The sequence below is a fragment of the Crinia signifera genome, chromosome 9, assembly GCF_055691185.1.
Source record: "Crinia signifera chromosome 9, ASM5569118v1, whole genome shotgun sequence".
In the NCBI taxonomy this organism is placed as follows: Eukaryota; Metazoa; Chordata; class Amphibia; order Anura; family Myobatrachidae; genus Crinia; species Crinia signifera.
Window position 1 is genome coordinate 115,938,465 of NC_139225.1, and position 25,010 is coordinate 115,963,474.

The 25,010-nt window shown below is 44.1% G+C and overlaps 1 protein-coding gene across 1 annotated transcript; it reads left to right on the plus strand.

Annotated features, from left to right (window-relative positions):
* The first annotated feature begins 2,285 nt into the window (after window positions 1–2,285).
* Window positions 2,286–25,010, plus strand: LOC146035871 (NTPase KAP family P-loop domain-containing protein 1-like). Its single transcript, XM_083159561.1, has 5 exons — window positions 2,286–2,330; window positions 12,687–12,741; window positions 14,178–14,309; window positions 17,226–19,006; window positions 21,655–25,010. The coding sequence occupies exons 1-5, from the start codon at window positions 2,325–2,327 to the stop codon at window positions 21,895–21,897; spliced, it is 2,217 nt and encodes a 738-aa protein (XP_083015687.1). The 5' UTR covers window positions 2,286–2,324; the 3' UTR covers window positions 21,898–25,010.

Consider the following 25,010-nt stretch of genomic DNA (forward strand, 5'->3'; position numbering starts at 1 on the left):
TGATGTGGTGGACTACGGCGGAGACGGCGGAGTATGCATTCGTAGCCATTCGTATTAAGAATACGAATGCAACTTTTTGCATTCGTATTCTTAGTAAATTTCCCCCAATATGTCAGCTGTGCATCTGTGCAGTGGCGTAAGTTCATAAGAGGCGCCCGGAGGCGATGTAGATAGTAATGTGTGCCCCCCACTGTCAGTGGCCGGGGTTTCTTGCTGCAGTGGCGGCCGGGTATGCTTGCTTTTGCCAGCTTTCTGTGCCCCCCCCTGATGGCTAGTGCCCGGTGGCAAAAGTCTCTGTTGCCTCCGAGAGTTACGCCACTGTATCTGTGCCTTAAGCTATCATTTAATCTGAGAGCAGTCAAGGTATAAGAGAAGGTACCAGTGATGCTGTTCATTACAGCAGAGGACACCACAGCCTCCTTTGTCTTTGACAAGCACACAGTGGTGATTAAGGGATGTCATCCGAGAACCCTGCTCCTTTATGGTTCAATTGCCAGTACTGTGCCTTATGCAGGGGCAGAAATGTGCTATGAGGCATAGTTGTGCTTGACTACCCTGAGATGGCAAGTTACATGATATTCAAGTCATCCCTTATAAAAATGCAATATTTATTTACGTATTTAAAGTATCTGCCACACTGTGGGCCTGATTCTGATCAGATCGGTGCCCTGCGTGTTCATACAAGGGACCAATGGGGAAGCACTGTGAAACTCTGGGTGCACCCAGGAAGATGCTGGGCATCCACATGGAAATGCGGGAACCTACCTGAGGCCACAGGACATCAGCCACCCGCCCAGTTCTCGGAGCAAATCAATATCAGAAGAGACTGACTAAGATTTGCGAGCACTGTAGAAATCATTTGATGGTTGGTGGCCATTGAATGATTTCAGACCCGCACACTAACCTGCGAATGGTTGTTTATGCAAAACATTAATTTGCAGTGCAGTGTGGATATTAGCTTGGTGGCGGGGGTGGGCATTCGTACGCACGGTGGGCGGCGTTAGAAGGCTCACTAAACAGCGATCTACCACTACTTAGCGAGCCAACCAGAAACAGACCTTGTATGTGACCCCCACTGTATCCAACTGCACTGTAACCAGCACTGTATCAGATTCACACTGTATCCTACCCATACAGTAATGCCCACTGTATCCAACCTGCACTGTAACCAGCACTGCATCTGATTCACACTGTATCCTACCCATACAGTAACGCCCACTCTATCCAACTGCACTGTAACCAGCACTGTATCAGATTCACACTGTATCCTACCCATACAGTAATGCCCACTGTATCCAACCTGCACTGTAACCAGCACTGCATCTGTCTTACACTGTATCCAACCCATACAGTAACGCCCACTGTATCCAACCTGCACTGTAACCAGCACTGTATCTGTCTCACACTGTATCCTACCCATACAGTAACACAGACTGTATCCAACCTGCACTGTAACCAGCACTGTATCTGTCTCACACTGTATCCTACCCATACAGTAACACAGACTGTATCCAACCTGCACTGTATCTGGCTCACACTGTATCCTACCCATACAATACCCACTGTATCCAACCTGCACTGTATCTGGCTCACACTGTATCCAACACATAGAGTAACATCCACTGTATTCAACATGCACTGTAATCGACCTGTCCCATACTGTAACCTGCTCAATATTTAACTGTGTGTTCCAAAGTATTCTGCACTGTACCACGCACAGTATCCCTCAGTTACAGAACGCTTTTTATATGGTTGGGGACATTTTATGGAGTTGCTCTGCAAAAAGGCTAATTGATCAAGACTTTACATAGGCACAGAGAGCCAATGATCAGTGTCCAGGTGCCTCGAGAGGGAGGTACCAATTGGGCACTGAAAACAGGCATGTGCTGAGGTCATTTGTACTTTGTGAACAATATTAAGAGCTGTGAGGTGGTCACACATGTTTAGTTGGGCATTTGCAATGACAATGGGTTAGCTGCACTCCTCATTCAAATGTGTATTTACACACAATGTATATTTCCATTCTGTTGCTGTCACTGTGACTTATGAGAACCTGACACTCCGGTGTTGTCACTGCAATTTGTAGGAAGGACACTCTAGTGCTGCTGTCACGGTTACTTGTGGGAACCGGTCACGGGTGCTGTTACTGTGACTTGTGGAAAGCTGAATCTCTGGTGCTTTCACTGTGCCTTGTGATAACCAGACACTTTGTTGCTGTCACTGTGACTTTTTGGAACTGTACTCTGGTGCTGTCCTTGTGACTTGTGGGAAATGCAGAGTTTCTGAATGTGAAGAGTTCTGAAGGCAGATGGAGCATTAAACATATGCAGGTCTGTATATGTGTAGTAGATTTTGTCTACTGTAGTTGTTGCAGATTCCTATTCTCTAGAACAGTGGTTCTCAACCTCGGTCTTCAGGAACCCCCAACAGTGCACGTTTTCCAGGTCACCCAGCAGGTACACAAATCCACTCATTATTCACTGACACATTTTAAAAGATCACAGGTGGAGCTAATTATTTCACCTGTGATTCTGTGTGGAGACCTGGAAAATGTGCACTGTTGGGGGGTCCTGAGGACCGAGATTGAGAACCACTGCTCTAGAAGTACACGCTCATGGTACTGTTATAGTGTTATACAGTGTCTGCAATCATTGTAGTATAACAGATGCAAAAAAAGTGATACACGAACACTGGCACAGAGCAGTTGGTGTCAGTCACTAACATAGGGCAGTTAGTGATGGTCAGAGTACCATAGAGCAGTTGGTAACAGTCACTAACATAGGGCAGTTGGTGATGGTTAGTGTGCCATAGAGCAGTTGGAGACAGTCACTAACATAGGGCAGTTAGTGATGGTAAGTGTACCATAGAGCAGTTTGTGACAGTCACTGTAATATAAGGGCTGTTGGGGATGGTTAGTGTGCCATAGAGCAGTTGGTGACAGTCAATTACATAGTGCAGTTGGTAATGGTTAGTGTACCATAGAGCAGTTGGTGACAGTTGATAACATAGGACAGTTGGTGATGGTTAGTGTACCATAAAGCAGTTGGTGACAGTCAGTGTAACATAGGGCAGTTGGTGATGGATAGTGTACCATAGAGCAGTTGGTGACAGTCAGTGTAACACAGGGCAGTTGGTGATGGTTAGTGTACCAGAGAGCAGTTGGTCACAGTCAATAACATAGGGCAGTTGGTGATGGTTAGTGTACCATAAAGCAGTTGGTGACAGTCAGTGTAACATAGGGCAGTTGGTGATGGATAGTGTACCATAGAGCAGTTGGTGATAGTCAGTGTAACATAGGGCAGTTGGTGATGGTTAGTGTACCAGAGAGCAGTTGGTGACAGTCAAAAACATAGGGCAGTTGGTGATGGTTAATGTACCATAGACCAGTTGGTGACAGTCAATAACATAGGGCAGTTGGTGATGGTTAGTGTACCATAGAGCAGTTGGTGACAGTCAGTGTGTGAGCAGTTTGTAACAGTCAGTGGAGCATAGTAAAGTGGGTGACAGCAGTGGTGTTACTATAAATTCTGTTCCCTCTTGCCAAAAAAGTTGCTGGCCCACATATCAATGTGGTGAAACATACAGGGCTGTTTCTAGGAAATTATGGCTCCCAGAGCGAACAGTAACAATACAATCCCCTCATACATATTTTAACATTTCTCATGCCTATGTCTCACACATTCTGAAAAAGGGTGTGTGGCCTCGCTGCAAGGGGTGTGGCCTTCATGGAAAAGACTACATCATACCCCAGTTTTTGCACCAGGTTAAAAATTCCTGATTCGGGGCCCTTTTGTCCATTCAGTGGCACCCGCTTAGCCACTAGGAGGCTGTGTGGGGTCTCACACAGAGTTGTGGCCAGATCCATGCCCCCACAGCAGGTGTAAATGGGGGCATGGCCTCGCAAGAGTACGCAATCATAATCCATACCTCCTGACTTGAGGCCATGCCCCCTATTTCCATGCATGTGCATATGTCCCTCCTTCACAGGAAACAGTTGGAAGGTATGTAGTTTGTGAGGGTTACTGTAGTATAGGGCAGTGGGTGACAGTCAGTGTGACATAGGGCAGCTGATGACAGTCTCTAACAAAAGGTAGTAAAGTAAACAAGTGGTCACTGATAGCTGAGTGAAAGGAGCACTAGGACTGCATGACAGTGATATCTAATCACCACGTTGCTTATTGCCTAAGCTCATTGATAGGTGGTCAGGGGACTATTTATCAAACTGGTGATGATAATGTCCTTTTTTAAAATTTTCTAAACACTGCTGAGGCAGCTGCCCAGTAGATATAGGCCCCTGGTGGTAAGGGATCATTTATTGAGTAGTCGGATTAGACTTTGGCTGCCTAGAAGTTTTTTACAATCCATTTATCGACGATGAAGTAGAACAAAATACCAAAATGGGGGGGGGGGGGGGGTGTCACGGATCTTTTGTTGTTACGCACTATTGTATAAACAATAGTTTTATGTATTTGTTTACCCAAATATGCTCCTGTATCTGATGCTGTAACTGTGACTAATGGGATGTTTGTACACAATGGTCGATATTTACACGATTATCAGCAGTCTGAACATGATCAACGATTGCAGTGCACACGCGCCAAGCCTGTAATGGCTCCGATGGGCTTCACTTCTCATTTCTGGGTGAAAGCTTCGCTAATAATACCAGCAACATAATTGTAGATTCAGTTACATCCAAATATGAATTAGGCCACAGTACACTATAACAAGTATATGCCAGGATGGTATCTCACTAAAGCTGACTAAAGCTGTGTACACACAGGTAGCATTGCTGTGAGACCCTACCCCCTTTTGTAGCAGGCACACCCAGGGCTGCCACTAGGAACTGTGGGGTTCGGGACTGATTTCTCATCCACCAACCCCCCCCCCCCCCCACACACACACATTTACCGCCCATCACTTGGGGCCCAGCTGAATTATCCCACAGCTCCCGCAGCGCAGTCTTCTCCTCCACCTCCGGAGTCCAGATGCTGAAGCCATTCAAGGTATGGCGCCGACTTGTAAGCCAATTGGGGCTCACAGCCAGGGCCGGCGCTGCCACTAGGCAGCTTTAGGCAGCTGTCTAGGGCGCCAGCCACTGGAGGGCACCCCCTCAGCCCAACATTCAAATATACTATATTCTTTTTGTCAGCAGGTCTCATGAATGGCCGCCACTTTTTTCCAGCTCTATTATTTTTTTTTTTAGGCTTTTTAATCAGATTTTAGGGGTGGGGGAAATGAGATGAAGGCAGTAGCCGCCCGACTCTCACCAGCGATTGCGCAAACGCAGCTATCGGCGTCATGGAGCTGGCCGAAGCATCAAGGGGGAAGCTCTTCCCCGCCAGCAGCAGCAGAAGCAGTAACTCTGCAAATGGCACCGGAGCCGTCGAGAGAAAATGTCAGCAGCAGGAGCCGCGGTGAGGCGTGGATGCTCTGCATTTTTTTGTGCTCATTGTGTGGTTGTGCAAAACCGCACCACTCTCCCCTCCCACCCTGCCGTCAACGGTGCCGGTTACCAGTGTGCACCAACTCTGCTTCTGCTGCCCGGGCCGCCTGGCATCTACAGGACGCTGGGAGGAGCAACCTCCCCTCACCTCCCACAGTATGCTTCAAGTAGCAAGCTGGAAGCCTGCAGCTCCTCGTCTCATACTACTGACAACCTCCGTGTGCTTCCTGGCTGGCAGCTGTACCTGCACAAGAGACACGGTATTGTGTTTATTTTTTAATTTATTTTTTTTAATTTATTTTGCAGTGTATACTTATATATTGGGGGGGGGGGGGGGGGTGTCAAAGGTTTTATTGGGGGAGGGAGTCATAGGTTTTGCCTAGGGTGTCAAGAAACCTAGCACCGGCCCTGCTCACAGCCCACCAGTCAATCAGAGCAGTTGCCGGTGTGCCAGCTCTGATTGGCTCACCAAATGGTGCCCCATGTTAAATGGCCACCAGCATCCAGAGGTGAAGGAGAAGCCTTGTCTATGTCGGCCTTCTGTCAATGTCGACCATTTAAAGTTGTCGACCTACCCACTGTCGACTATTAGTGGTTGACCTAATGACTGTCAACCTAGAATCAATCTATCATGAGCCCATATACCAGAGTGACCAGGACAGCTATGCTCACAGAACCCACTTGATGGCGGCCCTGGCCTAGGGTTACCACCTAGTCCCCTTAATTCCGGACACATGTTAATTACACAGGTTCTGTGGCAGTTTAAAATCAGGTGAAGTGGAGTCTTGAAGTCAGCCAGCCACAGAACCTGTGTAATTAATATGTGTCCGGAATTAAAGGGACTAGGTGGTAACCCTACCCTGGCCACACCCATTCTTGGGCACACGCGCATAACTCCCAACATGACCCTCTCCAGGAGGGACACATTGCTCTGTACCTGGATTTCCCTCTTAAATTATGATTGACATCACCTGTGTTGAAACACTTTTCTTGTCAATTAACCTGCTCAACACAGATGAAGGTAATCATACATTAAGAGTCCAGGAGCAGAGCATTGTGTCCCTCCTGGAGAGGGTCATGTTGGGAGGTAGGCACACATGGCTTTGCCGCATGAGTGTCCTAACCAATGGAGTCACAATGTTGGGTGGCATGAATTTTGGGGTGTGGGCTGTTAGGTCTACACCAACTAGGTCGACAAGCATTGGGTCGACACCACTAGGTGCGCCACTATATTGTATATGCTTACCATACTGGTTCTTTAAACTAGGGTTGCCTACTTGACCCTCTCCTTCAGGGAGAACATGCTCTGTTCCTGGACTTCCCTGGTAATGTAGGATTGCCGTCACCTGTGGTGAAACACCTTTCTTATCAATTACCTAGCTCCCCACAGGTGATGGCAATCCTACATTACCAGGGAAGTCCAGGAACAGAGCATGTTCTCCCTGAAGGAGAGGGTCAGGTAGGCAACGCTGCTTTAAACCAGGACACTCGTGAATTACACAGGTTTTGTGGCTTTCTGACTTGAAGCATGCATCTCACCTGGTTAAATCAGCCACAGAACCTGTGTAATTCATAAGTGTCCTGCTTTAAAGGGACAGTATGCTAACCCTGGCTTTAGCTATATCAGCCATCAGCTGTGATGCAATATATCTTTGCACTATGATGTCATTTGACGTGCTTGATATATTAAGTACAAAGACACTGACATGCGTGCAGCATAACACAGGGGCGCGTCTCATTGCACAACTGAATCAGGCCTGTCTGTAACATAACATATTTTTTTGGTTATTTGATTAAAAATTGACATTAATAGTATATATTCAAAATACTGCATACTTTTTCACTGTGCATGCTTCAGAACTGAAGTAAAGTAGTACAAAAGAAGCACATTTGGTTATAAAGCAAGTCATACTGTGTGTTTGGTTAAAAGTGCTGAAAACCCTATTTGCCTGTCTCTGGTGTTAAGGATGAATCATGGGTGGGGTCTCCACTTCCTTAACAGCCTGAGGGAAGGAAGGTAGACACATACCTGAACAAAGACAGGCATAACATATAATAGGCCTATTACTTTACAAATGACTGATACCAGCAGCAACATCAAACGCCTATTGGTTACTAAACAAAGTGTCAGTGTTACTTTGCACTGAGTGACCAATCAGATTGGCGCACATTTTCCTGGTCAGTTTTCTAAGCATTACAGGGACAGACTCCAGGAGTCCACAGGGCAGCCTGCCGCAGCCAGGTAATGTACCACAAGAAGTGCACGTTTTATCACACTGTAAACATTTGTTTTGTATTGCTTGTATGTTTTGTAACATGCAATATTGCATTTTTACATGTTTTATTTTGTAATTCTATGATTTTTGTTGTTGGAAAAATAGTCAGGTATTCACTGACTTGTATATAATTAGTAGGCTTATTATATTATCCCTTTAAACCTGGATACTCTGACTTCAAGCTGGCATATACTGTAACTTGGTTTTAAACATCCACAGCATCAGAGTAATCCATGGGTGTCCCAGTTTAAAGGGATGGTAGGTATGGTAAGCCTAATAATACTGTATATTCACACCATGGATTTGTATCTGGATGGCTGACGACGACAATGTTTAGGTCGACATGGTCAGATGGATGTGAGTATTTTTTTTAACGTTTTTTTTTTTTTCTTTAATTGTTTTGTACGCTGGGTACACACCGGGCGATATATCATCAACAATAGAGACATATATATATATATATATATATATCTCAGAACTGCGGGATGGCGCCTGGACAGAGAATATAGTCTCCCAAATAGACCGATAACCATGTATCAATTCCTAATCCAAATTACATATGTAGACAATGTCCATGAAAACGTTTTTCTTAAGAGGTCTCTTATTCAAGGTAAAATTCAATGAAGACTTTTCAGATCATATTTGATGTTTAAGAAGCCGAATCACCCCCCATATATATGTATTGTCCAATGTGTACGGTCAATTTTTTGTTAATGATGCGCATGGCCTCTGGTCATTAATGACCCCTCCGGTGTTTAGCTCAATTAGACAATATGGTCAGCTACCGCATGCATGGAGCGTACTGAGGAGGGAGGCGGGTAACGCCACTGATTTCATGATGATTTTACGGTACTTATGTAGTATCTGGGCTGCCGATTTTTTGATTGTATGCCTTAAGTTAAGGCATACAATCAGATGCGATATCGCATCGCATCGCATACGATGCGATGCGATGACCCGATTTTCCCATAGGATTCAATGTTAAAATGGACTGAGTCCTTTTTAACATGGAATTCAATGGGAAAAAGGGGTCCTTTTCATACCCCTACTATCCAAGTGGGCATGGAGTTGGATATAAACCTGTGGCGAGCGTAGCGAGCCACCGAGCCCGAAGCGTGGCGAGCGGACGGTATTCTGTGTCCCCTCGCGGGGCTCGCCACGCTTCGGGCTCGGTGGCTCGCTACGCTCGCCACAGGTTTATATCCAACTCCATGCCCACTTGGATAGTAGGGGTATGAAAAGGACCCCTTTTCCCATTGAATTCCATGTTGAAATGGACTCAGTCCATTTTAACATTGAATCCTATGGAAAAATCGGGTCCATCGCATTGCATCGCATCGCATCGCATGCGATTTGGTCGGGTGCGATGCGATGCGATGGACCCGATTTCAAAATCGGCAGCCCAGTTACTACATAAGTACCGATTTTACTACTAATAATATTATTAATTATTTTTTTGTTGGGTCCGGGCATCCACAAAAAAAAAAGTTATTCATTGGGGAAAATACCAGCCTAATTGGGGTTCCACGTGGTCAAGCGTTGACATTGACACTAAAAAACTCATGTTGATCTTTTTTAATCAACATTTTCTGTAACAACCTTTCTTGTGGCTACCTTGTGCATGTTGAACTTTTGGGATCAATCTAGAAATTGTCTGCGAGCTATAGAAAACATGTATCGGCAAAGATCAGGGGGCCGTTCCACATCAGATCACTCTAAAAAAAAATATAAAAAAATGTCCACCACCCATCTCAGATTTTTAGGACAACTATTTCTGCCAAATATCTTGACTGTCTGACAATTAGTCTATTAAAAATAGTTTTTTTTCCCCGTTCCATATTGGCTTCTTTATCTAGTTAATCTATGCCAGGTGAAGGAAACCATTTGACCAGAAACAGAAGCTATTGTGTTACTAGATTTTGCAGAACATTGGGGGTGAGATTTATGGGCCCTACATACGCAGAGATGTGTGCCAGAGATACATAACGGGAGATTCAGCACAAGAGTGGCTCATTTCAGACAATGAGCCACATACAGAGAGATTTGTGTCAGAGATTCAAATTGGGAGATTCAGCACGGGAGATTTCAAATCTGTCACAGAAAGTGAAGTACAACCCTGCACTTCATCACAAAAATGTTATTATTACTGAACATTACTTATTACTCTATAATAAGTATTCTTTCACCTCCCCCTAATATTGCCCCCCCCCCCCCCCCCCCCAAAAAAAAAGTTAATCATTGGTGGCTAGTGGTTCCCCCTGCACCGACCGACCCCCCCCATATGCAAATATTAAACATTGGTGGTACAGTGGGAACGGACATAAAAAAAAATACTTACCAAGTCCGGGGTCCAGCGTCTCGTCCTGTCATACAGACAATCATTTTGTAAAATAAAAAAATGGCATGGGGTCGTCCCCCCCCCAGGCATGACCAGCCCCGGGCTTTTTGAGTGGTCCTGGTTCCCAAAATCCAGAGGACAAAGTGCGTCGGGTCCCCCGGATTTTGGGGACCAGCACCAGGCTCTTGAGCTGGCCCTGGTTTCCAAAATACGGGGGGACAAAATGAATAGGGGTCCCCCGTATTTTGGAGACCAGCACCAGGCTCCACTAGCAGGGGGTGTAATGCCATAGCCAGGGGACACGCTTGATGGTGTCCCGTGGCCAAAGCATTACCCACCCTAACTAGTCAGCCCAGGCCGGGAGTTTTTGGGGAGGTGGGGACCCCCCAAATAAGGGGGTCCCCCCTCTCCAGGGCACCCCAGGGCTATCCCCTGCACCCCTGGGCGGTGGGTGCAGGGTTGATAGCTTGTTTAACAGTAATATTGTCTTTTACAGTAGGACTACAGGTCCCAGCAAGCCTGCCCCACATGCTGGTACTTGGGAGAACCACAGGTACCAGCATGTGGGGCATTAAACGCCCGCCGGTACCTATAGCCCCCCTGTAAAGGAAATATTAAAATAAAACACACAAACACTGGTTTTAAAATATTTTATTAATCTGATTCTTCTTTTTTCACCAAGGGGAGCTCAGCCCCCCAGGGCTTCTGCGGCATCTTCACCTGGGGGCGGCAGCCGCCTAAGCTCTTTTGCATGACTGCCGCCTCCCAGGGCTTTTGCCTCTTCATCTGTGTTCTTCACCTGGGGGCGGCGGCCTTTTAAGCTCTTTTGCATTGGCCGCGCCTCCCAGGACTTCAGGAGCTGTTCTCTCCTTCTCCGCCGTCGGACTGACTGCCCCTACCCCGTCTCGAGCTGGCTAATATAGCCAGCTCTAGGGGGTGGGGCAATGACGCGGCGAGCCGTGATTGGCTGGCCGCGGCCATTTTGAAATTTACATTTATTTATTTATTTTTTTAAACATGTCCGCCGCGCTGCCGCCCCGCTGCCGCCGAGAGGTGAGGTGGGGGTGGCGATGGGTGCTACAGCTGGTGGGGGGTCAGGGGTGGCGGCGGCGGGTTCTGCGGCACGGGGTGCGGCGGGTCTGCGGCGTCCGCAGTCGCTCGGCCCTGCTCATCTGCCCGCAGCCACACATGCGGGAGATGAGCAGGAGCTTTCTGAGCGACTGCTCTGTATTGTACAGCCCGTTCGTTCTGAATCTTGGACAGATTCAGAACGGCGGGTGCGCGCATGTAAATCGCTGTGTGGGCTATAAACACAGCGATTTACATGCATTTTCTGAGCAATTTGTTAGAATCGCTCAGAAAATGCCTGAATATCGTGCTGTATGTGGGGGCCTTTAATGGGATGAGAGATTCAGAAAATGAGAGATTTGGTGAGAAATCTCCAGTTTTTTTAAAGCAGCAATCATTTACACTGCAAAATCAAACTGGTTTTGCAGTGTAAATGATTGCTGCTTTAAAAAAACTGGAGATTTCTCACCAAATCTCTCATCCTATTAAATCTCACCCTGTGTGTCAGGATACAATTGAAGGATTCCTCTGGAGTACACAAGTAGGGTGGCCAATCCCGGGATCAAGATCAGCAGGATTTGTCCCTAAAATTGCTGGAATTTGAATTTGAATCCCAGGATTGAATTTTCCAATCCCTGCACTTTGGAATTAGACTGCACATGCTCATTCTAATGCCAGGCAGCGTCTGAGCACCAAACGCTGCCCGCCTGCTTTTGTCCCTGGCTCCCAGAGTGAGCCCTGTGATTAGGCCAGCTGAAGCTAGTGTGAGGGGATGAGGTGCAAGACTCACTCCAGTCATTTTTTTGCTATTTTTTTATAAATCTGGCGAGACCATATTTCCCAAGTCTACTTAAATGGTTTGAAATATTTTTTCATGAAAACTGCTCCAAAAGCCATGTAATACATTCAGGTGATACTACAATAATGTGAAATGGGTGTGAAAACGCCCTTTTCACAATATTTTTGAACAAAATATTATTAGGGCACAATAGACTTTAACAGCAGACAACTGGGCCCATCTAGTATTTACTTAAACCAAGAGGTTATTACAGAAGTGAGAATTTTAAGCAAGGTCAAATTGCATTTGGAGTTTACTGATTAGATGGCACGATATACGTGATAATAAATATGATAAGTGAAAGTAAATATTACAGCAAATAGTTTTAGGCGAATAAATCTAATATTGCAGGCAGCAATTTTATTATCAACACTTGCTAAATTTCCCAAAATATATAGTTAATGTTACAGTATATAGAAATATCTCGCAACAAGCATTTAAGCACATATATATACCCATATAAGGCTATAGACACACCCCTTGGGTGGAGCATGACACGCCCCCTCAACGGGGCACCGTTCAAAGCTCTACTACCAAATATAATCTCCCTGAAACTAGTTTTCAAAAGTAGGCGAGTATAAATTAAATATTACTGCATTTTGTTCCCACAAGAGAACAATAGTGAGGGGAGGAGAATGGGGTGGACCGGTGTTTTTGTGAAGCGCTTGTGTCCTAATATGACTGAGAGGATACATTAACACAAATGTCTCCTGCTCTTAACAGGTCAACGGATCTCTGGTGGAGCCCCTGATATCAAGTACTGAAATGGTGTTTCGTGGTAAGGAACTGCTTTCTCTCTATTAATCCTCCAAAAGTTACAATGTTTGGCAGGAAAACGCTGTAGCCTAACATTTCATATGCAGATACAGCTGCAATTACATACAGATCATGTAAGCATGTTGCATATCATTTTAACCATGTGTACTGCAGGTGGGGCAGAAGTAACGTGCAGAGAGAATTAAATTTGGGTGGGGTTTTACTTATAAGCGAGATCTATATTGCAGTGTAAAAATAAAGCAACCAGTATTTTTCCTGCACAGAAACAAAATAACTCGCCCAAATCTAACTCTCTCTGCACATGTTACATCCCACCTGCAGTGCACATGGTTTTGTCCATTTAAGAAGGAATTTGCCTTTGTGAGTGAACCAGAATAAGGGCCAAAGAGTAGTGATGTGCATATAGATTTTTAAAACCATGGTATGTATGTACTTTGTCTAGAAGTTCAAATATTTGTTTTAATATTCAAAGCTTCAAAATACTATTAAGCGCTGCGTTCTATTTGAAATCCTTCTTGTGTGTAAAGAAAACAAAATTCTAAAAACTAAATAAATATATCTATACCCCACATATACTCAAACTCAATGGTTCTTGAGTTGTAGCCTGATTGACAGGCTGCACAGTTTGGGGGAAGTATTTATTATTATTATTATTATTAATGTGCTTAAAACCAACATAAAAATCATATACCTTTTTAAAATGGTCTGGACAACCTGTGGCTCTCTAGCTGTTGTGAAACTACACATCCCAGCTTGCATTGCCATAATTTGTTTTCTATTAGGACAGGCTTTGCCAACCACGGTCCTCAAGGCACACCAACAGTGCAGGTTTTGTAGATATCCAGGCTTGAGCACAGGTGAATTAATTAGTACCTGATTGATTCTGATTAAACCATCTGTGCTGAAGCCTGGATATCACTAAAACCTGCACTGTTGGTGTGCCTTGAGGACCGCGGTTGGGAAAACCTGTATTACATACCTCCCAACATGACCCTCTCCAGGAGGGACATGATGCTCTGTTTCTGGACTTTCCTCTTCATTAAGATTACCATCACCTGTGTTCAGACACCATTCTTATAACTTAACCTGTTCAACACAGGTGATGGCAATTATACATTCAGAGGGAAGTCCAGAAACAGAGTATTGTGTCCCTCCCGGAGAGGGTCATGTTGGGAGGTATGGTATTAGGATATACTAAAACTGGCATGGCGTGCTGGGATATGTAGTTTTACAACAGCTGGAGAGCCATAGGTTCACCAGGCTTGTTCTTTAGCTTCTGATGTATTTTGTGACTTAAGTTTCCCCTCACCATATAACAATATTATATATTACTTTTGGACAGTGTCGCTTGAGTGTTTGTTTTCTAAAATATATTAAATGTGTAATATAATAGTAAAGTTTGTTTCCTCCTAATGTTATTTTAATCTCTTCCTTAAGATATCAAGACCAAAGATAACATCTATTGCTATTCTCTGGCCAAGGCTCTCTATAACGTGGTCTGTCCTGTGACAGTGGGATTCTATTCACCATGGGGCAGACGTACGGATGTCCTACTCAATAAGGTTGAATGTGAGTATTAGAGGGGCAGCATAGTATTATATGGGTTCCCTACAACATGCACACACATGCTCGGGTAATTTTTATTTGTCAGTGACCAATGAACCTAACAGTATACAGGATTTCTGTATTGTGGGAGGAAAAGAGAGTACCCAGAGTAAAGCCATGCAAATATGGAGAGCATATACAAACCACACAGCTAGGGCAATGGCGTGCCCATGATCTCAGTGGTGAGAGGCAGTAATGCTAACCATTCCACCATCTGTGCTGCCCCAGCTGATATTCTACTCATACCCCTTTCACACTTGCAAGCCAGTTTCTAAGTTCCGGGTGCGACCCGGCTTGCAAATGCTTTCACACTGGCCAGCCGACCCGGAATGAAGTCGGGCGGGTGGCATCATCTGGAGGCTTGGCCGGGGCGGCACTGGGAGATGTCAGCACCTCCCAGCGGCGCATTTTCACTGCAGTGAACGGGATCTGGGTCACGCTGACTCAGAATACCCGTTCACACTCACTGCATCCGGTGTCGATTCCGGAATCTACCCAGGTCAGGACCTGGGTAGAAATCCCGGAATGCTGAACACGGGTTGATGCGCGTTCATGTGCAAAAACCCGGGATATTTTTGCAAGTGTGAAAGGGGTATCATTGTGAATTGTCAGATAAGATATTAGTGAAAAGATTCAAGATTGCTCTGGGTGTGGATTATTAGATAGACAATATCTAGATAGAGCGTCGTAAGGTCGATGGGGTCAAAAAGTCGACATGGTCAAATCGACAGGGTCGAAATGTCTATATGAAAAAGGTACACGCATGAAAAGGTAGACACAAGTTTTTCAAATTTTTGGGAGTCAGTGTCGACTACTGTCGACATAGACCTCCAATTAGCGTAACGCATGGCTCGCTTCACTCGCTATACTCTGCTCACTATTATATTCTCTCTGCCGACATGGATGGTGGCGTAAGAACAAAAAAATTAAATCATGAAAAAGCCACATCGACCTGGTCATGCTTTTTTTTTCCCCTTACCTTTTTCATGTTGACCTTCATGTCAACCTTTCCACGCTATCGACCTATTACATGTTGACATTCTGGGGTATAAAGAGGGGTGTAGAGACCTGCGCTCTGTGATGTTTGGGGCAGCACTGATGGTGTAATGGTTATATCGAAAACAGAGAAAGAATGTCCTATCTAATGGGTGCTCCTAAAGACATATAAAATTTAACTTTTAATAAACAATAATAAAAGGCTGCGAAAAATGTTAAAATTGATACAAGACCAACAACAATGAAAGTAGGAAATTACATATAATTAAAATAAAGGTGGCAAGCAGATCGCTCTCTCAAATATACTTGTGTGGTCTTGGTTTATTGGTGTGTCATCCGATATTGAATAAAGGTAATGTGTGTGTTTTCACATAGGTGGATAGGAGATCCTTTCCTTTTTTATCTAGTATTACCCAGGTATCAGGTGTCACAAGCCTGCTCCAACTGTATGGCAGACTGATACCAGAACAAAGTTCCCAGATATCCCCAGAGAGATCTCTCAATAGGGTATGTATTGGGAGTAGGTTCTGGGCACCCTGTGTTAATGGGCAGTAATCACCCACTGTGGGCCCGCATGTGGGGATTAGCTGTAGCCTAAAAGGTCTCCGGCTATCTGTCAGCCGCTGTCAGTGCTAGTAATGCACTGAGCGGTGCAGAAAACCAAGGGTAAATAGATCAGGGTTGATCCCCATAAACAGTCAGGCTATCTCTCGTCCCTGTAGCATCTGCTTTTCAAATGTATCTGCAGTGCTAACTGGACATCTGTAGACTGTATGATGGGGATTGAATTTAACTCTAACTCGCGGGTCTGAAATTAACGGCCGCTCGTCAAATTAAAATAATGCAGCCCCCTCTGTAGCACTAGCAGCCCCCTCTATGCATTAATCATTTCCCCCCCCCCCAGCAGGTTTCCCCCTCACACTCCTCAGCAGACAGCATGGACACATCCGTGCTGACTGAAATCACCAGCCTGTTTGAAAATGGCGCCGACCACCGGGAACTATATATCCCCAGGTCTCGCGAGAATCCGACGTGGGGTGATGATGTTTTAGCCTCGATTTGGACTCGGAAAGATGGCGGGAACCGGCGATCTCCTCGGATCCGGCCTCGGATCAGGTAAGTTCGTGGGGGTTCGGATCTCTAGGATCCGAACCCACTCATCTCTACTTTATATAAAATGCTAACTACGCCTCTGTGTGCTATAATATGTTGTAACAGAAAGTGAAAGCAATTTCTTCAGGGACATTGATCTGTTTCCTGGATATGGAGAGAGGGACCTGTAAAGACAGAGAATAGGAGCAGATAGGGATAGGGAGGGGTGTATAAAATTGGTGGGCTGAAAACTGTTACAGCTCAAAGTGAAAGTACATTGCAGAAGTCATCATTTTAACAGGCTTTTAACTAGTTAATTAAAAGTAGAGGATGTATGGGGGCTGTTTATTTAATAAAAGATTTTTAGCACAGTATCAGTGTTTTGTTTTTATAACCTTTGTGTTTCTTTGGTGGTGCACTACAGGTTCCATTGGGACATCATAGTCTGCCAGGCTTGAGTTTGCTGGAACTTCTAGGGGAAAATTTACTAAATTGGGAGTTCTATTTCAGATGAGATGTTGCTATGGGCAACCAATCGGATAGTATCTATAATCTCCTAGAAGGTGCTAAATAAATAAGAAGTAGATTCTGATTGGTTGCCAATAGCAACATCCCATGTGAAATAGAACTCCCATCTTAGTAGATGTCCAACCCTAGTGTGTACATCACTAAAATGATCCAGATTATAGATTTTGTATATTTTCGGTATTGGGGACCAGTAGAATAGATCATGGTGTTCTCAGAAAGACACAAGGAAGTGAAAAAACTAACTTTATTTTCTTGTTATTAAAGCATACCTATGTGCCGAAACTTGGAGGAAAGAACAGGAAGAAGTCCATAGGAATGGGCAGAACACAAGGAAAACCACTGGAAAAGACCTCATCCATCTCATCTTCCTTATGCTATTTTACCATCCTGTCATCACAGAGAGGCATAAGCAACGAGAGAACAAACGATATGTCTACATCCGGTTCAGTGCGTGGCAATTCACCGGGAGTGACCAACTCTGGGCTGGGCTGGTTACTACGCTTTGTGACGGCATTGAAAGATACTTTGGATTGGTGCCCATTAGTGTTTATCGAGCGGTGGCCAGGAAAACCAAAATTATAGATGCCCCACTTAAACAGGAATGGGATAGTAAGAAGTTCTTATGCATTCCACTTTGGCTAGCTGTCTTGCTGGTCATCATCATTGGGATTGCTGTGAGTGCTTTAATTCTCATATTTGGCTTTCCATATGGTGATTTCTCAGGAGATATACTTTCTATAGCTGAAGGTATTGGAGCAACCATGGTTGGCATCTCGGCTGCAGGAATAATTAAAGTATTTATTAATGTGATTATTAATGCAATTGTAACCCAGAGGGGTAAACTGGAGAAAAAAATGAATCGGACAGAAATGAGCTCCCAGTTGGGCTTCATGAGCAATGTGAAGAGGGAGGTTAAGATAATAACCAGTTACCTCCAATTCATGGAGGTCTTCCAAAGGCAGAAAATTAGAGTGATCCTAGAGATTACAAACTTAGACAAGTGCATGCCGGACAAAGTGGTAGGAGTTCTGAATGCCATGAATATTCTCCTCTCTGATCCCAATGCTCCATTTATTTCCATCTTGGCCGTAGACCCCAGTATCATTGTGGAATGTGTTGAAAGCTCTCAAATGTTAAAGGGCATGGCTAACAATGGCTATCAGTTCTTAAATCGGATCATAACATTGCCATTCTGTATCCCCAAAATGGACTGTGAGACTAAATTGTTCATCCTAAGAAATATAATTGAGGGGAAGGATGAGATAATTCAAGAGACAGAGGAAGATGCGACCATAGAATTTGAAATATCGAATGAAAGAGATCGCCTCTTGCTTCGACAACGAGCTGTCCCACACAATGAGTTTGATATTAGTGACACTCCTTTGAAGGTCACAAGCTCCAGCACACAGGAACAACGCAATAGTCTTCTGTCCAAAAAAGGCCAAAAGACAAAAACCATAATAGATGAAGCCTTCAAATACCTGTTTCATGAGAGTATGAAAAATTATGTCACTGACAATGTCATCCACATCAGGAGGATGGTGAATACCATCACCATAACCATCAGACTAATGATAAGGGATGTGCCAAAAAATGAGATAGATCCTAAGAAGGTGACCGAGTGGGTGCTTCTGGCTACGCAATGGCCCTGCCGGCTAAGTTGGATCTTGCAGTGCATAGATGATGAACAGCAGAGAAAATGCTTTGATGGACAATTTGCAACCACTGAATGTTCTATCTACTCTAGAACTTTACTCTGGGATGTTTTTGAAAAGTCCCTGCAAGAGCTGGATGCATTAAAGTCAAGCCTTAAACATCTTCTGGAGCTGGACGAGGATCCAGAGATTTTCCATAAATTATTGGTGAAAAAATTCACTGTGAGAGACGCTAACTTTTTTCTGCCATTCACTGTCAACTTGGATTATTCCATTAAAAGACAAATGGAACTTCTACGAGGCAGTAATCACATGTGGGAATTCAAGAAGAGTAACAGACTGACCATGCTTTCCTTGCTAAACATGAACATAGAGGAGGTCTGCAAAGAGGTAAGTGTGTACTGTTATTACCGTGCCTGGAAAAAAATCACAATGGTTTCTTCTAGCTATTTAAATATAATAAAATAAAAAATAAGTCAAACATTTCTGTCATTGTTTTTGCAGATTATGGATGATTCATATGAGTCATACATATACCAACATTTCAAATGCCTGCAATAGAACTATTCAGTAGGGGTGTCTACTATTCAGTAGGGGTGTCATCAGGGCTGCCAAGAGAAATCCTGGGCCCTGGTACAACAGTGTCACGGGCCCCCCTGGAGTGGCGAGCTACAGAAAAGAGGTGTGGCCATTAAAAGGATATAGGGGTGTGCACCACACCGGAAAAAGAGGGGGGGCAGACCCAAATCACACAAGGTGGTGTACCACACCATATACCCTTTATGCAACACAATAGTAGACTCCTTATACTTGCCCCTTACACATTTTGCTACACAGAATGAGCCAAAATTCACATGGAATGTCGTAAAATTCACATTATGCCACATGGAATGACACAAAATTCAAATGATTCCACATGGATTGTGCCAAAATTCACATTATGCCACACAGATTGAGGCAAAATTCAGGGACAGTGAGAGGAATGGTGGGGATGCAGGGAGAGAGATGGCGGGGACAAAGGTGCATAGAGCGGGATGGCGGGATGCAGGGACAGAGACGGTGGTGACGAAGGGTCAGATGGTGGGGACAGAGATGGTGGGGACGCAGGGACAGAGACAAATTAGGTCTAGAAGGTCATTTCTATGTAAGGGATGGCAACAGAAATCTTGGGGCTGGTACACCAATATCACTGGGATTGAAAAATGCTCGATCCCGGAATTGGCATCCCTAAAAGAAAATTGCCCCCTGTGCCCCCACACTGACTTACTTTTTCTGAGCTGCGGAGGGGGGCAGGCGGCCGCAGTGCAGAGGCGCCGGGTAGAAATGTGCGACGTGGGAGGCCCGGCGGCGAGCAGGTTCCGGCGTAGGGTATGATGTGGGAGGCCCGGCGGCGAGCAGGTTCCGGCGTCGGGTATGATGTGGGAGGCCAGGCTTGCCGCCTGGCCTCCCACATCATACCCGACGCCGGAACCTGGTTCCGGCGCTGGTGGTCAAAAATTTTTGGGCGCCGTTTTGTCGCTGTGAGGGCATGGCCAGTGCTGTGTGAACTGCTGGCCATGCCCTCAGCCTCCCTGCCTGCCTAATTAGACGCATGCAGTGTCCCGCAGGACCGTCCCCAAAAAATGGGATGTCACACAAAAGTCGATACACACTGACTATGCCACACCACATTGCCCCCCACAGTAAAGCTTCTAATAAATTATAAATTACCTGCTTGTTGCCAAGGGGGTTAATGTCCGTTGCCAAGGTGGTTAATGTCGTTGCCAAGGGGGGTTAATGTCCGTTGCCAGGGGTTCTTGCTTGTTGCCAAGGGGGGTTAATGTGCATTGCCAGGGGTTCTTGCTCGTTGCCAAGGGATTAATATGCATTGCCAGGGGTTATTGCTTGTTGCCAACGGTTTTATATTTGTTCCCAGGGGTTAATGCTCATTGCCAAGGGGGGTTTATTGTCCATTGCCATGGGTTTTGCTCATTGCCAAGGGGTTAATATGCGTTGCCAGGGGTTATTGGATGTTGCCAAGGGGTTAATATTTTTTGCCAGGGGTTAATGCTCGTTGCCAAGGGTGATTTCCATTGCCAGGGGTTCTAGCTCGTTGCCAAGGGGTTAATATGTGCCCGTGTGTCCTGCCACCCGCCATCAGCTGCTGCTGCCCCTGCCTTACCCTGCCTTCCCCTGCGCACATGTTTCCGCCCATAAACGCCTTCCTGTCAGTCAAACTGCTACTGCTTTGTGATTGCTAAGTGTTTGCGTTTTAACTAGCTATTTGCAGTCACGCACATGCCGTGCTAACACTGCGCAGTCAGCCAGTCAGCGCTTGATTTGCATTTTCTCTAATTGGCGATCCATGCAGAATCAGGGCCATGGTTGTATCCCATTTGCATTTTGTTCTTAATGGACCTCTGCAGTTAAATTGTGACCTCTAAACACAACTTAGCAATCTGTGACTTTTACCAAAAAGGACACAATGGGGTATATGTAATAGGTTGTGATTTGTGCCAATCATTTTAAATATAAAACAAACCTATTTTTGTCTTTTTAAATTCTTGCCACTTTTAAATCTAGACATAGTTCCCCCATCTAACTTAGTGGTATTAGTAACCAATCTTGAACACTACATGATAATAGAATTCAGAGATCTTGGTTACATATACCGGTGCAGGTGTATGCTATGCCCTTAAGCCACGTCAAGGCTTCTCTGTATATTATATCTTGTTTTACTTACTCAGTATTAACCCCTCCCTTGCATGCACCTGAGTGGTATTACTGAACTAATTGAGCATCTACCACTATCCATATGCACTTTTAAATCTACAAGCTTAATTGCCGAGATTGTGCTGATTTCAAGAATTCTTACCCTATTACATAATATATACAGTAACCCTATCCTTTATGTCCAATAATCAAAATATTTCGACAGCACACTCCCAAGTGTGTTCTGGTATGTACAAGGTCTTCATAACAGAATATTCCTTATGTACAAAACCTTTCTTCTATAGTACAACTTCAAGTCTTACGTGTGTTTCCTTCTCCTCATCTAGATGGACAAGCTAGGTTTTCAGGAAGACAATCTTAAATTGTACCAAAAGAAGATAAAAGAGCACAATCTGAATGGTAGAGCACTTGTCTACAGTGATAATAATGAGATAAAAGATGTCCTGTGTATGGGCCTGGGAGACTGGACACTATTCAGTGTATATTTCCTAGGACTTCTCCCACCACCTCCTGCTGCCCCAGCACCCACTCCTTTTAGCAAGCAGGAGGCTTCCCCACTTAGTGCTTAATCCAAGGAAAACATTTAAAAGGTAGGAAATGCCTCTATACTGTACATTTCAAATATAAACAATTCTGAGCAAAGTGAGCAACAGGAGACTCCGCACCAGAAAGCAAAAGAAGACTCTGGACCAGTTTTTCTTTGAACATAACTGACGGCCGTAGAATACTTACTTGTGAACTAATGTACTTTTGATTGTACCATAAACTGAGAAAAGACCTGTTCATGACCTGGCAAATACCCGAAAACAAGTTCATATAAAACACTGTGGGATATATTAAAAATATTTTTTTATAGAACAAATTATTTATGGCTTTATTTAAAATTTAGTAATTTTGTGCGACCTGTAACTCGATGGACCGTACAACTGGTAGTAGTGAAGTTTATGATCCTTAGGGTCCTGCGAATCAGTCTTCTGCTACCAACTCAACTGCCTAGCCTAAAGCAGGACCGACATCATCTCTCCATGTCTGTGTGCCTCATTTCAAAGAATGCAGCAGCTGTTCTGAGTCTTCTCTAACACATGTAACCCATAATGAAACTGCCCTGGGATATGTGAATATGGAATACATGACTGCAATGGGTTAATTTCAAATGGTCTGTTGTAGAAGCAGTACTTCCCTATATAGAAAACTTTCTAGAGTGATGGTAAAAGAGGCTTGCCGCTAAATTGTTTTATATTGTAGCTTATTGTCTGTTTATAAGGTTGTGTAGGTTCATCCCTAGTTCATACTCCTTCATTCCTACCTTTTGGAGATCTGTCTTCTTCTTGTAGGGGTAGTGTGTAGTTACACATACAGTTGCCCCTGCATAAGAAGATAGATGAGAAGCTGATACATGCATAGCAGCTGATGAAAGGTCACCAGACGGGATGCAGTTAAAATTCCGACAGGGTCAAAATCCCGAATGGGTCATAATACCGACAAGGACAAAATACTGACATTTAAAATACCGACAAGGAAATATCCTGACTGCGCTCGGCACACTATTTTATTCTCCTACCACGCCCTAGTGGATGGTAGGGCATGAAATACCGCCTGTCGGCTCATGTCGGATGAAAAAACCCATGTCGACCCAAAGTCATGTTGACAGTTTCACCTGCACATTCTATATGTCGGTATTTTGACCATGTCGGGATTTTAAATGTCGGGATTTTGTCCTTGTTGGTATTATGACCCATTCGGGATTTTGAGCGTCGGGATTTCATACCGAATCCTACCTGACTATATTAGTGATTAAATGTAAAGAAAGAGAGAAATGCTTTTCCATCTATCTCCCTCCCCAGAAGTTTGAGGCCATTGGAAAAGAGTCTCGCCATTGGAAAAGTCAGCCTGCATTAATGCAAGTATCTTAGTGGCAGGAAATTAATGAGGACGGCCAGCGGCCACTGAGAGAGTATGGGACTGTCTGTGTTGATCTTTGTCTGCACCATATAGTCCTGGAACTTTGGTGTGGTGGTTGCTCTATGCCTGTGACCAGTTTAGTGGCTGTTGGAATCCTCCCAGCTCCTTTTGCAGTAACTACCCAGTGTCGACTACTTGGATAGACTATAATTGAAGTCCACCAGGTTTGCTGCCCATAGCTGTACTCACTTTGGATTGGTTGGTGTAGTTCTCCTCCTAGATTTGTACTGCCTTCTGGAGTAGGCGGTGCTCCACTTGTGATTGGCAGAGGGCTGCTCTGTGCTGGTGGTGGGACCAGTGTTCACCATTGGTAATCCCTGTGAGATCAAATCGTAGAGTCAACTTTTAGCAGTTGTACTTCTTCTTGTGGTTGCACTAGTAGTCTGTTAGTACAACTGGCTGCCCACGATACTGTAGCCTTGGAGCCCCTGGGTGTAAGTTTCAGGTGGTTATTCCATCTTTTATTATTTTGGAAATGTAAGACATGGTGCCTGCTCTCAATATGTTCACTGCATCCGTAGCACTTGAATTGTGTAAACTCTACTACCTTATTTGGATGACAAATCTAACTATTTACTGTACTGATTGTTTCAAGGTCCACACCATACTAAACCTTCCTCTTAAACCATGTTTCCTCTCCATTTATTTGCTCCTGGTCCTGTGTAGTTTTAAGCTGCAAGGTCAAGCCAGTGTCGTCATCTTAAGTTTACCTTATTTTTGTTCCCTTTTGCAGTTCTTTTTGGCAATGTAAGAACTACCAATTCACTGTTACTAGATCTGTTGGGTATCTCTTGAATTTGATTACTGCAGTATAATTGCTCTGGGCTTGCAATTATCTGATACTGGTGTAAACTACCTCTCAATAGGTCATGTACATATCCAAGCATCCACACTATATGCATGCTCATATCTTATTTAGTCCATTACAATAGATAGCATGTTATATGGGGTTATTGGTATATATTTAACTATTTTTGCTACATAGCGTTTACGTGTACTCTTTTTGTCCCCTCTTTTTTTTTTTTTTTTAAGCTTTAACCGCTTTCTTGTTTTGGCCTTTGCAGTCCCTTAGTTAAATCTTTTTTTTTTTTTATATGCAATTTAGTACATATTATAATTTCCATGGATAGTTGCCTGCAGAAAAGCAGCTTCTCCCCTTTTCATTGGCTTGGATAATGTGGTAGAAGCCAGGCATCGTACATGACCAATATACTGTATATCTTGTGCATTGTCCATGTGAATATTTATCACGTACACCTCATACTGCCTTTCATTGCTTTTTCCTGTTATTTTCTATACAATCGGTAATATGTTTGTCCTATTTTGAGCTTTGTATTTTCTCTTATAACTTCTATAATTCCCATCTACCCATTGTGATGTAAAATAATGATGCCTGTGTTTCAATAAAGAAAGTTTTTAAAAACGAAGTAGAAAAAAATAAAACTCTAATTATAACTGCACTTGATTTTCGTTTTTCGTTGAATAAATCCGTTTGTGTACATCATTGTGTCATGAGTGATCAGTCACTTTCTAGGTATCATTTTGTAGCAGAACTTAATCTATAGAATCTGATTGCTATGGCCAACTTCTCTATTGTCCACTTTAGAAGGTTGCTACACCAAATCAAAGAAGTGCGATGACCCTCATGTGTTGGATTTGTATCTGTATAACTTCATGTTTTGGTTTTGACAAATCTGTTCTCACGTGTTTTTGATTTTTG

Coding starts and splice junctions, on each gene's coding strand:
- LOC146035871 (XM_083159561.1), top strand. Junction 12,742..14,177: donor TACTGAAATGGTGTTTCGTG/GTAAGGAACTGC, acceptor CTCTTCCTTAAG/ATATCAAGACCAAAGATAAC. Junction 14,310..17,225: donor CCTACTCAATAAGGTTGAAT/GTGAGTATTAGA, acceptor TTGTTATTAAAG/CATACCTATGTGCCGAAACT.